Here is an 18,975-nt window from a genome sequence, read left to right on the forward strand (position 1 = left end):
AATCAAGATTGCTTTAACTCTGAAATAGGCTTACCCACATGTTTAAATCAGTTTAAGTAAACTCCCTTAGTAGGTAATTTAGATTAATTTTCTTGAAATGTTTGTGTCTGAAGACAAGTAAAACTGCCATTCTTTGTGCAAATTCTCATACAATCATTACTACATCGAGCAAAATGCCCAGGGTGTCTTTGGGGTCTGTGCAACCTGTGGATGCTACAAAGGAAAAAAACACCTATTCTCATGTCTTGGCTGTTTGTGACAGCAATGATGTTTTAACTAAATTGTGTGAAAAAATTCTTGAGCATGGAAATAATCTAGGCTGTTAAGCAATTTTATAATCAAAATGTTATTTATTTGGATAAAGAGTGGGGCTTTCTAGTTGGATGTCATTGATTGTCTTTTCTTAGCTTTAAAAAATGATGTTTTGCAGAATCATTATACTAACAACAGTCAGCTACATCATGTATAAATCAGCAGCATGCAGAAAATGCTTACAGCAGTAGATAATAGAAAAAAAAAGACATGTTGGGCAGAAAACATTTCCAACATACATTTCTCATCATGAAGGCAATGTAAGCAACTGTAAGGTAAAACAAGACATCTCTTGGAAGGATGGAATGGTGCTGAAAATTGCCAGGGTCAGATTGGGTCACCTGGGTGTTTTCTTCCCTTATCTCTGTCTGCTTTAAATAATGCAAAAATGCAGACTTGGCTGAGGTCCCAGCTCATCAGAGCACTTAAGCATGCCCTTGACTGCAAACGTGTGCAAAGGCTTACTGATGAGGAAGGGAAGAAGGAACAGGTTTCAAACGTGAAGGTTCGTTTGATGTGAGCAAAGCTTGGAATTTTGTGTTGAATATTGGTGCTTAAACATTAGATAACTATTTCTGAAAAATTTAACTGCAAATTTCTGCACTTGTCAAGGCAATAGAGATTACTTGGTTTTCTGCTGATCTACTAATGTGACAAGTATAAAGATATTGGTGGACTAAATAGACTATGTCCAAACATTTTTAATTAATGTTTGTATTCATTAAATAAGAAAAAAAGAAAACTCAATCCCAAAAAAAATCAATAATTAGCATAACTGAATTAATTAATCTGGTAAGAATGCATTTTTATATCTACCTAACATCATGTAAGCCAAGGATTCAGACAGTATTTAGAGACTGCATTCTGAGCACAGAAGTTCAGTTTCCTGCTGAACTATCAGAAGTCACTGAGACCCTGGGATGTGTGGCACTGCAGCAGATTTTTCATAAGGAGTAAATGGACACAGGGCATAAGTCACCTTCCAGAATGTTTGTCTACTACTTCCACATTCTGACTGACTTCTTTAGTTCATCATGCTTGCTACTGTGTAAGGGAATCAGATTTACGTTGATAGGACAGAGCGCAGAAAAGCCAGAACCACTGAACATAGAACTAATTACTCCCGAGTATGTAGTGATACTACTACTAAAATAATTCTAACAGTAAAGAACATTTAGATATGATAGATTAAAAGATGTTTTTTATGTTCACATGGTGTATGAAAAATATTATGTATCAATAGAAATATAGCTACTGTAGTTAGGGAATGCTGAAAGTGCTTTAAAACTGAATAGGAATATAACCAGAATGTGATTGTGGTATTGCTGTCAAAGCTCAGGGAACAACAGCAGTGTCAGCTGCCAGAATCTTTTCTTATGTGCAGAGGGGTCCTGTACTTTTTGGGACTCTAGAATAAAAATTAACAATAAAAACTGTGTTTTTCTCTGAGTTCAGAGAGCAGTCATGTAAGCTATCATAAGCTCCTAGTGAGCCATGTATTTATTTGTGTTAGACAATGCTATATAATACCTGCAATAAAAAAAGCCTAATAGACAGCTTATCCTCACATACTGTGCCACTACAGAAAAAATCAGAGCAAGCAAAATGATTGAACTAAAAAAAGGTATTGTATTATATTATGTAAAGGGTATCCTGACCCCTTTCCAGCAGAGTAGTGAGCTGACTGGTATGTAAAGAAAAAGATACAACCTTTTTATCCCAGTAAAATGAAAATGTGCAGCTGTATCTGCAGCTCTGTGAGGGGGGAATTGTCTCACCTGCTTTAAAGTTCTGTGCATGCTGTCCTTGCTTTGTGCCTGTCCACTGTGCAATCAGCAGATGCTTATTACAAAACAGCATCCTGCTTTCTTGTCTCTGCCACTCTTGGGGAATGTGTTTAAATGTACCTCTGTGTAGGGCCTGTTAGTCAGTACATGCCAAGTGTTCCATGTAATATCCCTCAGATGTCAACCTGAAGGGACAATCTTTGAACTTTCCATTTGTTCTAGTTCTTTAAGTAAATTACTGAAACAGAAAATGCTTGTCAAGATGGTGAGACCAGGGAATAAAAGAAAAATGTGTTGGATATACTAATATTATTCTAAATTGTATTAAGCTTTCCCTGAGTTGAGAATGGCATTAGAAATTAAGTTTTTCACTTTTTTTTTAAGGTTTCTATTGTGTGTGTTTGGATTTTTGAAAATGTCATAGTGTCTTTTCTCACTTTACAGTGTAGTCATTTTCTTTGCAGGAAGAGCTGTGTGCATTTTCCCTAAGAAAGGTTCTTCAGCTGTCTGTGAGTCAGAGAATGGCAATGTTTTTCAGTACAATCCTCTTTTAATTCTGTCCACCTGCTTGTGCTAATAAGCTAATAAATTGACTTTTTTTTTTTTTCAAACAGAATATTTGTAATAGCACTGCAGAAGAGATTGAAGAAACATGTGAAAGCTCTGGTCTCCTGAACAGAGGGTGGATTACCATTGTTTGGTCAGTTGAGGAGAATCTTTCTATTTGTGTTGACAACTGAGGTTCCAGGAGTCAATAATGGGCTCTCAAGAACACAGTGCTCTTACATATTCTTAAACCTCCTGCTGGGGCCCACTGTTACACTCTTTTTAACATCTTCCAAATTTGTAGCCATTCTTAATTTTCAACTGAATCCTTCTGGGAGCTCTACCTGCTCCTCCTTTTTTATCACCACTGGGCTCCCATTGCCATAAAGAGGGTGAAAATGTTAAATACTTCCATACTTAAACTGCTCAGCTGTGTTCTCTTGGGTTTGACTGGTTTTTAGAACTGTGATCCTTTATATATAAAGTATATAAAGTAAAGATCAAAGTATTTCCTTCCACTTCATCCTACTTTAATTATGGATAATGTCAAACTTACCATCAACAAAACTTGGAAAGGAAGACACTTTCTTTGTCTGTTGAGAAATAAAAATGGTATAGCTGTAACAAAATATCTTTCACACAATGAAGTGAATTGTTATTATATTTAAACAGCTGACCACTGTCACATAGGCACTGCTTAGCACACTGAACACATTACATCACAGTCATTAACCCAACCTAACTTACACAGTGCTCTGTACTTAGGAGTCTCAAAGTACTTTAAGGTCCCACCAAACAAAAAAATAAGGGTGGCATGGGGAAGACCATGAAAATTGCCTAGGAAGTCTGATGTCAAATGAGCAATACAAACCAGCAATTCCCAATACAATCAGTTGCCTACTAGATCACATTGCCTATTAGTGATATGCCAAATTTCCAATAAAGAACATTTAACAATGTTTTACAAAGCAACATTCTGGGCAGGTGAATGAAAAGAACTGTCCCTGACTGCTCAATACATAGAATTACACTTAATCTTAGCAGGGGCCATAACAGGGCCCTTCTTAGGCTACTGTCCCTAGAACAGACACAGACCTTCCATTCTTTGTCTTTTGCCAGCCTCCTCAGTTGTTCCCATTTCCAGGAAAGAGGCTGATTTCGCCATTATGGGAAAAGGCTTTAGAAATGTGCCTCTTCATTAATATAACAGGCTACAGGCTAAATATGTTATGGTTTTGAGATAAGAGACTTCTGCTTTTAAGTCTCAATTTCATTTCATTGTGTCTAGCCCCAAGCATAACTCATTCTGCATTCTCAGATGTCTTCTTTGCTCCAGTCTTCAGTGACAAGAGCAGGCCTGTCTATCACTGTGTCTCTTCACAGCTGACTGAGCCAGGACTGACACTGGGAGGGGGCGGGGGAGGCATGGAAGCAGAACATTATTTCTTTTGGATGCTACTTTTGCACTCCAGTAACACAAAAAGAGAAGTTCTGAAGTGTTCTCCCTACTCCGCATGGCATCAGAGAATTTTAGGCTTGAGTACATGCCATAGACAGTTATGCAAAATGAATGAGGCAGCAAAAATTCATGGGTATAGTTCAAAGCCTTTCCAGAGTAGGCAGATATGGTATTTCTTGTCAGTTCAGGAAAAGAAAGGGAGCTTAGGTCTGTGTGTGTGAGCAGGAGAAGGCTGACAGCGTGAGGCTGCTCTCCTGCTGGAAGCCTGGCTGCAGGAAGGCAGGCAGCACAGCTGGCAGCCCCAGTACCTACCTCGGGGGGATTGTTATTGTCAGCTGGGCCATTGAGGTCTGAACGCTGCTGCTTCCTGGGCTGCTCTAAACCATTGCACATCTGCAGGGAAAAATAAAGGATTTCACATCCATTACTTATCTGAAGTTATTTATGTACAATCAATATTCATTACTGCTACCAAAATATTATAATGTGATATAGCAGTTGGAATTTCCTACTGTAATTTAGCAAATATCAGTTTCATATAAAAATGCTAAGCTGTTTAATTATAATAAAGTATCTACTTTGATGTAAATAATAGGACATTTCAATTATCATTAAGTAGCAGTTACAGTACTGATTTAAATATAAATTATTTTATGTCAATGCAAATTTCTCATATGAAATTAAGTCAAATGCTATCATGTCCAAATAAATCAGAAAGCAAAGTCAGAATTTTTTAATGTGTTTATTCTCAGTATTGTACAAAATCAAAACAGCCCAGACATAATGGCCATCTCTGATCTGAAAAACAGAATTCTAGCACTGAATGTAGGCTCCTATGTTTGTAGGAGATACTTCATGACATCTCCTTCCTCGTGGGCCAAGCAGATCTACAGGATGTCGGCAGTACAACCTCAGGCTTCAGAAGAAATGTGAAAGAGAAAATATAAAATCATACACAAAGAAAACACTAAGTATTTTAAGCTGCAGAACACTCCTTTTTTCCTGTTCCAGTAGTCTCAGGGGCAAAATTTCTTTTCCAGACCTGACCCAAATCACACAACACCAACACCCAGCATGGAGAGTGCCCATATCCTCTAAGTACCGAGAAAGAGAAGTTTTTGTGGCTCAGATTTTCAGTGTTACAAATCTGGAAAACCAAGGTGATTTCTGGAAGAAATTTTTAGGGTTTAGGATATTTCATTTCCCCTTTTTTCTTAGTTTTCCTGTAATGTATAAAAATAGGGCCAAAATGTCACTTCCATTGTAAAGCTTCAGAAATAAAAACTTGTATCAACAATTGTGCAAATGGAAACCACCAAGGATTATTTGAAAGGGTCAGCCTGAATGTTAAGTGGGAATGTAACTCCTTGGCTTCTGAACTTCAAATGCAGAATGTAGCTGTAGGCAAAACAAGTCTTTATGTTCACCTCTAGACAAATTATTCCTATGATTAATATTTAGTCAGCAGAACAAAATATGCTAATGAAGCAGGCACATTAGAGCTCAGTAATGACAACTGTCATGTAAGACATGAGATTCACCCAAGTAGTAAGCAGGACTTTAAGAAAGAACCAACTATCTGATCATAGGAAAAAAGGTCAGACTTCACAGTCTTCTCTCACGAAGATTCCATTACTCATGTGTTAGTTTAGTGGTGGTGCTAGTACACGTCAGGAGTGAAGAGAAAATATTTCTGATGAGTAATTCCAAGTAAACAAGTCAAGTTAGGGAAAAGAGGAGTCAGAGTAAGTTGAGAGATCTAAGCATTCCACAAAATCATTTAATTTCTATCAAATTTCAGTAGACATTAAAATAATTTCCAGTTGATTTTTACCACCTCAAAGAACCATTTTTTTTCTTTTGTCCTTGCATATATTTAAAATTGAGAACCAGCCATGATGAGTTTCAGAGAAAAGCTGCTGAATTCTTAGGGAGATGTATTTAGGAGCACATGCTGCTTTCTGATTTAAACTTCCTGAGAAGACTTTGTCACTTACGCATCTTCAGGCAGCAGACACTGATTTTGCTGTTGATTGGTCTCAGGAGCTGACTGCTAAAACTCTGTGCCAATTAGCACAGAGAAACTGGTTTTGTTTGAGACTGTTTGGACTGTTTAGCACTTTCAGAAAGTACTTGGTAAGTTTGGGAGCTGTCACTTGGTAACAGATATTTATTAGTAGTGCCCCCACAGCTGCCTAGAGCACACAGGAGAATGCAGAAACCTTCTTTGATGCTCTTCATTTACACCCATTTGTGTTTTCTACAAACTGTTCTCATATGCATCCCATAATACATAGAGTGACTTCCAGCAAGACATTCCTAAGAAACACATTCTCTAAACTGCCTATCATCTTAGTTTCTTCACACTGTTCTAAAGGTGAAATCTTTGACGGACAGAAGACTCCTGTATTTGGACTCTGCAGCAGCAGAGCAGCGTCCCCATGCTGAGAGAAGGAAATAAACATTTGTGTCAATACTGAGCTCTACCAGCACAGGCAAGGGAAACACAGTAGCAGCACTGATGTGTGCAAAGCCTTTGGAGGGGAGAAAAGAGATAAAATACAATGGCTTCATTAAATTTTCTTTCACAGATTTTTATAGGGATCTCTGTCTCTGGACTTCTATGTTGAAGAAGTAGAAGGACACAGCCTATATGAAAGTTGTGCAAGCAGACTGACACTGCAGGAGCTCGTGGCATCCCTTCTAGGGCAGTTTGTGCAGGCACATTTGGTTAGGTTCTCAAAAGTATGCCAGTGTTATGAAAGAATAATTGAGAAATCTGAAGCAGTGTCAGGATTCAGTGTCACAGGCAGCATCATTGAAAAGCACTTGCCTCTGATCTCCTTTGAAAAGCAGGCAAATTTCATGGTAAATTCATGTTTCTTCAAAAGGTTAAAGGTGGGGTAGGTGTTGGTGCTGTTAAAAACCTTTTATTGTTGGTAAAGAGGATTTGCTTGAATAAGGTAGGAGAGAACACATTCTCAGGAGTCTGAAATCTACCTTGAGTAGACATTAGGAGCAAGGGCTGATTAAACTGTCAGGGCTCAAGCACTGAGTCCCAGAGTCATGTTCAGCCCCTACCCAGCAGAAATATCTCAGCCATGCCAGTGCCAGTGTTTCAGGAGCAGGATCCTAGCTGGGATGAACAGGGTAAACTCTGCCACATAGGAGGTTCCAGAGGAGGAGTAATTTAATTGAATTGATTAGTGCAAAAGACACCCTCCATTGTTTATTATTTCAGCTGCTGTCCAATGTTTTGCTTTTTTCTTCACTGCTTCTACAGTTCTTTAATGATGCTAATTCTGCACGTGCAACAGGAGAAACTGAAGTCCCTGCAGTCAGGGACGGCAGGATGGGGCTGGAACTGCCCTGTGCCATCCTGCTGTGGGGGAAGGAAGCAGGACAGGGTATAGTGCACTGAACAGGGGAGAAGCTTTTTTTGTGGTTTCAGCTTTCTTTAGACCAGGCCATTGCTCATATTTTGTGCAGTACAAGCACACATTTGCAGCACGAGATTATTCTCATTTTTCACCTGGTAAAGCCATTCCTGTGTTGAATACTGTTACTGTGCCAAACCAACAGTATTGTAGCTAACTACTACAATTGTAGTAATATTTGTACTGAAGCAAATCTAACAGCATTCCAAAAAGCAACTACTTTTGCACAGAAATACCATTTCCATTTAAAATTTCTGATTGTACTGTATGCTACTGTCAGTTGAAGGAGTCATTCAGTTCACCTTCTTCCATCCCAGGATATACCTGTCAGTTAATTCATGTTTGTTGCATTAAAAACTGTGGCAATTGAGGAGAATTACATCAGTAGCATGTCTGATCATACTCAATTTCTCTGCTACATGTAAAACATATGCAATGAAATAAGAAACAGAAAAAGAAAATTTCTTCATGTGATAATTCAACAATTAGCTGAGAGATGACCAAGATATCAAATGGGTGTGTGGGAAACTCCTAGCTTGAGGGAGTTGTTAAATTGGAGTTGTTATAAAATACCCAAAATAGTCAGTTTAACTTCATAACTGTGATGTCTTTCTTAAATAACGTAAGCATGGAAAACCTGCAAGAAATAAGAGTTCTGCTAAGCAGTGAGTTAGAGCAAATATACAATCTGAATGTAGTCTAGATTTGCCTCAGATTTGTCTAGTGCTAATCATCCCCTTCAATGCTTCCCTAGAAGTATTTACAAATAAAGGCTAATCAAGCCAAGCTCATATATCCCTGAAGTTTTGAAGCCTGAGCATGTGTATGTAAGACAGCAGACTGGCCCACACTGAAAGTCAAACAAGATGCTTACTTTGTTTTTCCTTCTCTATAAATTGTTAGGTGTTTCTTATAAAGTGGTTGTTTTCTGGGGCAAACCCAGCAACAGGAACCTTTAAAATCACATTTGTTTACTTGTTAACTAGCAAATGTCTTGCAAACAGAATGTTAGCACCTATCATGAGCTAAGAATTAACAGCTGTGTATTTTAACGGACTGAAAATGTAAATAAGCAGTAATTCTACCTATGTGAGGCAGGAAAGGAGAGGAGCAGAAACATGAAAAAGCCAAGGATAGCATACTATGTGCATAAAACAACAAATGCCCCTTCCTGCTTGCTCATTGTTTACAAGACCTGACATACACGTAGTATATCTTGATTTAACCTAGAAGCATTCAAATCTACATTTATTTAAAGATAACTGAGGCAAAAAAGTGCTCTATATGCTATTGCATATATGTGTGCCTCTATCATCCCTTTCAGCATGATATTTTGTACTGTGAGATGCACACTAATAATAACAGATCTTTTAGCAAGGTGACAAAACCAAGGCTCCTCTATGCAGCTTCTCTGCAAACAGTAAGTTTAGCATGCAAATATACCGACAACAGCCTTATAGCCTTGGGTTTTTTTCCTTTCACTATGGAAGAAATTGAATTATTGTAGTTGGTTTAAATATTTTAGTGAAAATTATGGCTATCTTGGTTTCACAAATGAGACACAGGTTCATTTAGGCAGTACTCTAATTCCATCCATCCCTTTAAAATTTCATAGTAAATATAAATAAATAAATATAAAAATAATTGAATGCCCCAGAAGAAACAATCCTCTGCACTTTATCTAAATTCCTTGAGGTCCAGTATTATTGCTAAACATCCGACCACACCTTGTGCTAAGGACATTTAAGGAGCTACTAAGAAAAAAAACTAACTTGGGCATGTCATAGATGGATAATGAGATGATTGGCTCTCGCAATTAAGAGATGAATGTTGTGTGAATAATAAGAGAAGCCTTATTGATGTATAGTTGTGTCATTGTAGTTTAGATATCCTCTGTTCTCCCCACAGTTCTCTTTCCCCCACCCCCTACTGTTGCCATCAGACAGTCTGGGTTGTCTAGGACAGGTACAAGAAGGTGAGCACATGCGCCCCTTGCATGGGACAGCTGGGAATGGAAAAGCTTGGTGCTTAGGGGGTGAGGCATGGCAACACCTGACCTCCAATCAAGTGACAAGAAAGCAATCTCCATCAATAAATGGCAAAGAAGAGCTGACTGACAGACTTTGAGAGGGGTCAGGGCTGGCTGATGCAGCTCCCAGGAGTATAAAAGCCTGAGCAACCATCTTGAAGGTGAACTGGCCCTGTCATAGGTAGTTGAGAAGGCAGTTACCAGTGCTGCAATTTTTCCTTATTTAGTCTTTTTGTTGTATTTTTGTTAAGGTTTTAATAAACCTTTTAAAATTTTTAAAGTGAACAGTTGTCTCTCACAGGCAGAAATGGGTACTCAGCTCTTACTGTAATGCCCTCACCACGAGCCTGATTTGTGTGTAAAGCTGAGAATGATTATCTGCAGTAGGTGAGAACACAAAAAGGTAAGACCAGTCTTGTAATGACACACATATTCAAGTAATGCTTGCCAAAGGTTATTGAACTTGGTTTTTATTCTTTCTTTTACGTCCCTGAAGGCTTGGGGTGGGTAGAGGGGCAATTACCTCATGTGTCCATTTGTGAGACTCTGTATCTCTGTAACAAATGCCACTTCACAGCTTTTTGCCTTGGAGGCTTGTGCTCTTCTCTGCAGTGAAGTACCCACAGCAGCTGTGCCTTGTGGCCTTTCTTTAAAATGAAATGCATGCCTTCATATCCAGTTTGTTTAGCCTGATCTGGACTAGATACCTGTACTGCTGTATCTCTTAATTTCCTGTCTCCATGTTTGAAGGGATGAAACACTGTGTACTGTCCAGTGCTCTCTATCCATTCAGACAGGAGTTTGTGGTTGCTATTAAAAGTGATGGTATAAACTCAGTATCTTCATCCAGCCTGGGGTTACCTATCACAGCAGTGCTTCCCTTCTTATTAAATAAGATGAAGGCATTGGTCCAAGACTGGCAGGAAATAACAATCAAAGCTCAGACAGGCAGTTCAAAAATATTTAGGTACTTTTGGTTTTTTCCACACCGGGGCAATTAAATCAAAACCCAGGTGTTATACAGCCCTCAGCTGTCAGCAGTCTGTTAAGAATGACAAAAGTAAAATGCAGTTCAGCTCAGCGTCTGATAAATAAACTTAAAAACAACAAAAAGTTGTTGAAAAGAAGGTCTGTTTCAAATATTGTCTTGAATGGGTAATCGTTCAGTGTGGGGGAAAACCCAACAATTACTTAGTCAAGCACTGAGGAATTCTTTCTTATTCAGGAACTCATCTCTTGTTCTGCAAATATTTTGAGAACTTGCAAGGAACAACACTCCCAGTAGTAGCTGCTGGGAGAAAGGCCATCACTAAGTCTAAAACATTCTACCTCAACCTCTCTGCTCCCAGCCAACACCTAGGAGCTGTTCAAACCATTCAACATCAGCAAGCTTATTCACTAAGGGACTTTTATGCTGGCAGTAGGGCACTGAATATAGTAAGTTGCACAATTTGGTTATAATTATACTTCTGGAAATAGAATGTAGTAATGAATATTAAAAACTTGCTGCAGATATGGGAAATCTGAAAATATCCCCCTAAGACATTTTTTGTTCACAACTATAATGAAGGTCGACCTGTTTCATCAGCATATACTTAAGCATTTGATTTCCTTTTACTGTTTTTCAGAGGAATTAATGTATTTTAATGGAATCACCTAGACTAAATTGTTTAATTGTGGGGCACTTAATTATAGAAAATCCTATTTACAGAGGATTTTTTTTACATTCTGTCAAAACCAGGAAATTATCAACTGCTAAGGCAATGGTACAGGAGCCATTAATGGAAAAAAAAATGCAACTATTTCAACGCTGACCCCAGTTTTAAGTTTCTCCAGACTGTCACTGCAGAATGAAAATAGTATAATGAAGCTGGTTTTGACACATGTATCTGGAATACTTTGTTTGAATTGTCTCTTTTTTGTGCAAAACATCTTTGCTAGATCTGTACATATGCTGATTACATTTAGCACCTCTTTCTAAACACACTGTGATTGTGTGAATGCAGTTACAGTAAAATTTAAAATACTGCTAATACATTTACATATTAATAGATATAAAAATATTGCTAATTTTGTTTGGAATAACTAACATAACTCTTGCATGCCTTTGACAATTTGGTTAAAAAAAGCACCTCATACCTGCTCCTGTGGCCACTTCTGTCTGTCCTCAGGGGATCTTGACTTTGCTTTAAAACCTCGATGCACATCTCCACTGTGCTTAGAGGCAGATGGGATATTCAGTGATTTTGGCCTCCCCTCATGCCTGTTAGCACTGTGAACAGCTTCTCCCTTTGAACAAGTCTCTTTGTAGTCATGTGCCATGTTTTCAGTCCCAGTGTGCTCTGGACTCATTTCTGTTGTACTGTTAATACTGCTCATGCTCATACTCATTTTGATTTCTGCTACAATCTGGTCAATGTCCTCTTCCTGCTCTTCCAGCTCTGCATCCTCTTTTCTAGAATGGTATGGTGATATTCCCTGTGAATTTCCATTAGCCTCTGCTGGGTAATAGTCCGGATAGTCACCTTCACTTTGACAGTACTGTATGTTTTCTTCTTGGTCTTGGATCTCCAAAGAAGATGCTTCATCCTCCAAAATCTGAATGCCATTATCTTGACCTTCCTGCCACTCTTGCCTGTCCATCACCTCGTTTTCATCTTGGTGCTGAATTTTGCCTTCAGCCCATTCTTCTACAGCTTCCTGACATTCATCTGTTTCAACATGGTGCTCCTCATGGGGAACATACTCCTCCCCATTGCAGTCCATTCCTTCCAGGTAACTGTCATCCTCTGGACAGTATCTGATGTAGTATGTGATCCCCTCCTCTTCTTCTGGCAAGCCTTCATCGTAGTCCTCCTCCTCCGAAGTGTTGTTTACGTAGTCAGAGCTGGAGTCACCATCTCCACTATGGTCATTGCACTCGTGTTCCACAGGGGTAGGACTACCTGCTCTGACAGTTGCTAGTTCTGCCTCCTTTGCTGCATAATCTTCAATGGGAAGGTCACTTTCTTCATTTTCGGGCTCCCTGTTGTGAGATGAAGTTGGGCAAGCTCTGGCTCTGTGATCCAGCATGCTGGCTGCAGTGCTTTGATGTTTCCTGTTTGCCATAGCCAGCTCCTTACATGACAATCATTTCCAGCAATTACTGCAGGGAAGATGGAAAAACACACATTCAGGGAAAGGTCATCAGCAGAGAACAGTGATGTTAATAGGAAGCAAACTGATAGATTCATTTGGTTAAAAGCCTGTGTTTGTAGATATTTGACCAAATTCAGACAGCTAACTTTTAAAATGCTTATGCTGTGGAACCATGAAATCAAAGTAATAAGTTGCATTCTGAAAGGAACAGATAAAGAGAGGGTTCTACATTTGTGCTAAATGTATTCTAGTGTAGGCTCTCTTCTCTCAATTTGACAGAGAATTAATCCTGAACCTTGAAATTAGTTTTCAATTTCTTTTTCTTGCCAGGAAGGGGTCATGCTTTGATCGCTATGCGGTAAACGGGACCTCTTTCGAATTTTCAGCTTAGGCATTTCTTTAACGTGTACTGAAAGCAAACATTTAGAATCTGACCTGCTCTTACCAAAACTAAAGGAAACTAATTCTACTAACTTGGCAGTCACATAATGCACTAAAAGATAATGTATTGGTATTAAAAGTGTTATTTTTTTAAAAAAGCACTTGCTGGTCTATTAGCCCTTTCTAGCTGGATGCCATGAAGTATCTCCCATTGTTAAATCAAATATTGCTTTTAGAATAGATTATTTCAGTTGGAAGGGACCTACCACAATCACCCAGTGCTGACCAAGTTAATGCATGCTTTAAGGCCCTCATCCAAATGCCTCTTAAAACACAGACAGACTTGGGCATTGACTGCCCCTGGAAGCCTGTTCCAACATCAGACCGTGCTCTTGGTAAAGAAATGCTTCCTGAATCCAGACTGTCATGATACAGCTTTGAACCATTCCCAAGCATTCTATCACTGGATACGTTCTCTGGGGAGAAGTTCAGCACCTCCCTGCCCATTTCCCCTCTGGAGGATGCTGTAGAGGGCAATGAGGTCACCTCAGCCTCCTTTCTACAAACCAGACAAGCCCAAAGTCCTTTGCCATGCCTCCAAGGACACCTCCTTCCAGCCCTTTCACCAGCTCTGCTGCCTTTCTGTGCACACGTAAAAGGACCTTCACATCTTTCTTAAATGATGGGGTCCAGAAGTGCACACAGCGTCCAGCTGAGGCTGCATCAGTGCTCAGGACAGTCCTGTGCAGCAGGGCAGTCCTCTCTTCTGACCAGTGTTTGACAGAGCCCAGGATGTGCTTTGCTCTCTGGGCTGCCAGAGCACTTTGCTGAGTCCTGAACTGCTGTCAGCCAGCGCCCCAGAGCAGAACCTGGCATTCAGACTTGTTCAGCTAATCATGGCCCAATGCTCCAATTGATCCAGATCCCTCTGTTTCTTCAGTGTCTAATCTATATTCCAGGTAAAACACACATTTACAGTAAAAGCTCACTAATTCTAAATAAGCAGGGGTTATATGAACTATATAAAAATAGTTAAAGAAAATAGCTAATTCTAGACAGGCTTGACAAGTGTGGTCTGCTGCATGATTTGGAAGGGGGAAATAATCTATTTTAAGTATTTTGTGTTTCTCTGTATTTCATTGTTGTATCCTTGTGATAAACTTGACCTGTGCAGTTACTTCATTGGCATGAAGGGAGCTCAGGCTCCTCACCAGCACCACACAACTGCAAGAACATTTTGATTTAACCAGTTTCCCAAGGCTTGAGCAATAAAACTGCTGGAGCTAGAGGATTAGAGGAGCTATATAGGGGGTAATTTCTTAGGCATTATGAACTTAGAAAATAAATCCTGTCACTGTAACTTAGAACCTTATAGATATTCCTGTAGAACTTCTGATACCACAAGAAAAATCCCAATCCTTAGTTTGTGACAAATCCAGGAATCTGATGTATCTATAGATCATGGCAAAGATATCACATGGCAAATCTATCCCTGAAACGTGGGTTCTGGATTCTGAGATACAAAGCAGAGATGTTAGTCACAGGAGGAGGTATGAATGGAACCCAGCATATGGAGCCCTTTTTGGTTATTGTTACCTTGCAGAATTAGTTGTGCCAGAATAAAGCTTTAAAGTAAATAGTGTATCTGAAGAGAAGTATTAAAGGAGAAGATCAGAGAAGACAAAACTTTCTCAGTGATTACTTGCCCTTCCTCACTATTGGAGGAACTAGCAGACTTGTAAGATTTTCTCAAGGCAATATGTATGTCCACTATCCCTTTAATAATAATGATACTTCTTACATTGGAGTCAGTTATAAGAAATTCACAACACCAAGCCATCCATCCAGTAGGGTTAGTCAGAGTCTAATTTAGTCTAAGTCTGATTTAGTCAGCTCTTACTGCAAACTAAGGATGTTTCTCTACTGTGACTGCAGTATAAACAAAATTTATTGGATTAAAATAATAATCTAAGCAGTAATAGTATCTAAATAGTAATCTAAGTCACAACACCGCAATGCTCTGTACAGGCTGCAATAAACTGCCCACAAGCAAGACAAATTGCTTGTATGACCATTTCAGGCATGAGTACACTACACAGGCATGTCTAAAATGAGTTAAGATGGAGTGCTATAATAATTTTGAATGGCACTGCAAGAAAACTACAGAGATCTCATCTGGTTTAACCATTTTTTTTTCAAGAACAGAACAAATCAAGTGCCTCTTATTGAAAGAAAAGTTCTCATCTGCAATGGCCTTAACCTTCTAGTGGAAATATTATCCATATTAAATAATACTTAAATATTTACAGTGCAGTTGACCCTGTACATAAGTCACAACAGTGTAGCTGAAGATACAGAAACACAGAGCCTGTAACAAACACAGTTTGAAACCCATGACTCAGATTTTTCTAAAGCATATGGATATGAGAACCCTTTTTTTAGCCAGTATAATGGAGTTTTTCCACCCACATCTAAGGCTCTTCATTTGGTATCCAGGCCCTAAAACTGCCTTAAGTGTCATCTCTACAGTGATAGCCCTTTATAAATTCCAGTAGTGAATGCTCAAAGATGCTGCTTACCTGCAGGAAAATCCAGTGCATTGTAGATATTCTAGAACACATTGCAGGAAGCCACCTGAATGTGATTTGAGAGCCAAAAGGCAGGGCAGGAGCCTGGGGAGGGAGGGGTGGCTGATGAGTGGAGCTCCATCAGCTGTGGGGAATTGCCAGGGAGGGCTCTCAGCTGGGCACTGCAGTCCTGCCCCACAGGGGCCTGGTAATGTGCAGCATCTGCACTGTGTGGGAAGGACTTAAAAATTTGTGGCAGACTGGAAATTTTTTAGAGCATAGGTGGTAAAAAAATAGAGAAAATAATTCCTCTTAAGCGTGTCTGGCACTAGTAAGAAATAGAGAAAATAATTCCTCTCAAGCATGTCTAGCACTGATATACTGGGACATGGGAAATGGTTCTTCAGTTAATTCAGTCTGAGTGATGATTGAGGACAGTGCTTTACCCCTGCATGCTGGAACTGAGGCAAAATAAGCTGGATTTTTGGTGAGAGGCAATGCTGATCTTAATGCTATGGAAACTGAAGTTACAAAGCAATTTCTGTACAATAATTACAATTCTACTTGGCCTCCTTTGCAATCTTCTCAGGCACGACTCTTAAGGTGACAAAGTACTGAAATAAAAAGGCAGAATTTATTATTTTCAGCCCATGAATTGCAGACTGAATGTGCACTGATTACAGCATCTTCAAGTACAAAATGTAACTTTTCCAACTGTACCAACACATCAGAATTACTGAGCTGAGTTTTCAAACACCAGTTGAGAACTGCTCTTTATGGAGCTGCACATACATTGCTGTCAAGGAAACACACAGCTGTATTTTAACTCAAATATTAGAACAGCCAGGGCAGCCTAATTTTCTTCCCCTGTATCAAAATATCTCTCAAGCTTCCTAGCAAAATGCTTTAGACACAGATTAGGTCTAGCATAACCTGAATATTTTAAGCTGTTTCATGTCAAACAGCAACATTCCTTAGGGCCACAGGTCTGAACTCTTCTGTCTTCTCACCTACAGAGACATTAATCTTCCAGATTTTAAATATACAAAACCAGAATTTAGAGGGGTTTTTTTTAGAAATGCAACAGATACCAAATTTTTACCATGTGTTCTGCCACTCAGACTACTACACAAAGTCTTCTGAGTCCCTGATTGCATGGATTAGTACTTTAGCTAATATTCACATCAGTTACTGTAACCTTCTATCATAGGTATATTGAAAAAATTAGAAATTGGAGAAAATACTGGACTTCTGTCTTACATTACTCAGTGTTGAAGAGAGGAGTAATGATTTGCTGGATTCAGAGGCATTTTATCAATAAAGGCTCCAGATGAGCTTACAGATCTGCTGTAGGCAGATTCTCTGCTTGGTGTAAGACTCCCTCCTACTTCTTGCATCTCACCTCCCTCCTTGGTAGCAGGGAGTTAGGTCAAACTTCTGCATCACACCAAGCACATTTTTCCATTTCTGGCTGCAGTTGGGATGAAGTGTTCCTGGGAACATGGATCAGTGCTGGATCCCTGTTTACCTTCCTTGGGATTCAGTAATTTTATCTTGCTGAGACAATCAAACCCTGATTTCTGTGGTACAGTGCATCACTAATCTCCATCAGTGTTGTCAGTGAATAAGGGACCAGTTACACAGGGTTCTCAGTAAAAATGCATTTCTTTCAATAATGGTTTTACTTTATTTTTCTTAATTTTCCCTGGCTCAGCTCAATGTTGAAAGGAAAATCAATCTCCAGGAAACACATGCTGCATTTCCATGTGAGAGTAAAAAGGAGTATGCATAGGGGAACCAATTTGTTTTGCTCCCAGAAACAGGACTACTGGGTTACAGCTGGAATTTATTCTAATCAGTGCTCATTATACTCATTAGCTTTCTCCTGAGTTTGCTGCACCTAATCTGAGACAGCTGTAGGGGGGGGTTTATCAACCTTAACACTTCTACATGTTTTCACCTGTGTAGAAAGAGATCTTTACTGTCTTCTAGTAAAAGAGGCCGATTAAATTATCTTTAAAAATGGGAAATGGTACACAATTATAAACATGGTGAAATACCCAGTGTCATACTCCTGGCAGTAGTTAAAGAACTACATTGCATCTATACTTGATTCACAGACTGAATAGCATTTTAGTGGGAGCAAACAAGTTATTTACATTCAACATGCACAGTGGTCTGGGTTCTTTTGGCAACTAATATACTTTTTGCATGCTTATTTATAGCCAAATGATTTTTGAGCCCTGCTGTTCCAACTTACAGGTGAACCTAAGAATTTTACTGGCCTGAATTTGATACATTCACTTTTTTTTTACAAGGTCTCTTTCCTATGCCTTCTTCTCCCCAGGTTTGTTTTTCCATCTACTCCTCAGTTTTTCTCCCACACTTTAGATATCTGCACCCTTTGTGAGTTTTGACAAATTGATGCTCTAGATTTGCTTGCCTGGAATTGTTCAATACCTTCTATTTTCTGCAGATATCCTCTGCAATCTCACTGCTATTAAATGGTTCTACTCTTTATAAGTCATGTTCAGAAGTAAGTTATAAGCACTGCCACACAATTTACTGCCAGGCGAGATCATAGCACATACAGCCCACAGCTCTGCTTCTCTCTGCTGAGCTGTGCTGTGGATGCACTGCTGACTGAAGCTATCCATATGTTAGCCCTATACATTCATCATCCAGAAATGCTGCAAAAAAGAAGAAACAACACCCAACCCTCTTAACACAGACATATGTTTAGATCTGCTACATTCATCTACTTACTCAGTACATCTGTAACTGAGATAACAGTATTTTTCAACAGAACTGCATCAGAAAATTCATGATTGCAGGGCTTTATGCTAATTATACCACTCTCTTCTCCAATAAAGATAAGTTAAAGTGGAAAAGAATCTAACTTCAATACATTCAAAACAATTTTTAATATTAAACTAATAGTATTTCTCAGTAGGCTTTCATTACAGAAGACTTAATAGGCTCCCATCTGCTAAGTTGGTCCAGAGGAATTATGACTGATCCTAGACTGGGAACTGGAATTTTTAATAAGCTGATAACAGAACATGAGCCTGCTGTGACTGTGTCAGATTCTGTAGTCTTTTGATTCCCCAAGGCCAGACTGCATTAACTTCATTTTTCAGTGGTGCTGACTCTCCAGACCATGAGAATTGATTATGCAGAGCTCCAGAAGCAGAGTGCAGGGTGACTGCCAGCTCCTCGAAAAGCAGGTGGAGCTGGGATCCCAGCTCTCACAGGAGCCCTAATCCGGCAGTGTCAGTGACAGCAGACTGAGCGTGTGACATGGGATTTTGGAAGGAGA

The 18,975-nt window shown here is 39.2% G+C and overlaps 1 protein-coding gene across 4 annotated transcripts in view; it reads right to left on the reverse strand.

Moving 5' to 3' along the window:
- The window catches only part of APBA2 (amyloid beta precursor protein binding family A member 2), an 85,637-nt gene that overhangs the window by 22,952 nt on the left and 43,710 nt on the right, over positions 1 to 18,975 (reverse strand). For all 4 annotated transcript variants that reach the window (XR_005955294.1, XM_041469239.1, XM_041469242.1 and 1 more), the window contains exons 2-4: positions 11,710 to 12,715; positions 4,417 to 4,497; positions 3,202 to 3,238 (exon numbers count right to left, since the gene is read on the reverse strand). Coding sequence is in view for 3 of the 4 variants with exons in the window: in XM_041469239.1 (XP_041325173.1) it covers positions 3,202 to 3,238; positions 4,417 to 4,497; positions 11,710 to 12,678 (1,087 nt within the window). In the remaining variant the exon portion in view is untranslated. The remainder of the gene's footprint in view (positions 1 to 3,201; positions 3,239 to 4,416; positions 4,498 to 11,709; positions 12,716 to 18,975) is intronic.

The sequence above is a fragment of the Pyrgilauda ruficollis genome, unplaced genomic scaffold, assembly GCF_017590135.1.
Source record: "Pyrgilauda ruficollis isolate IOZ18807 unplaced genomic scaffold, ASM1759013v1 scaffold23, whole genome shotgun sequence".
Lineage (NCBI taxonomy): Eukaryota > Metazoa > Chordata > Aves > Passeriformes > Passeridae > Pyrgilauda > Pyrgilauda ruficollis.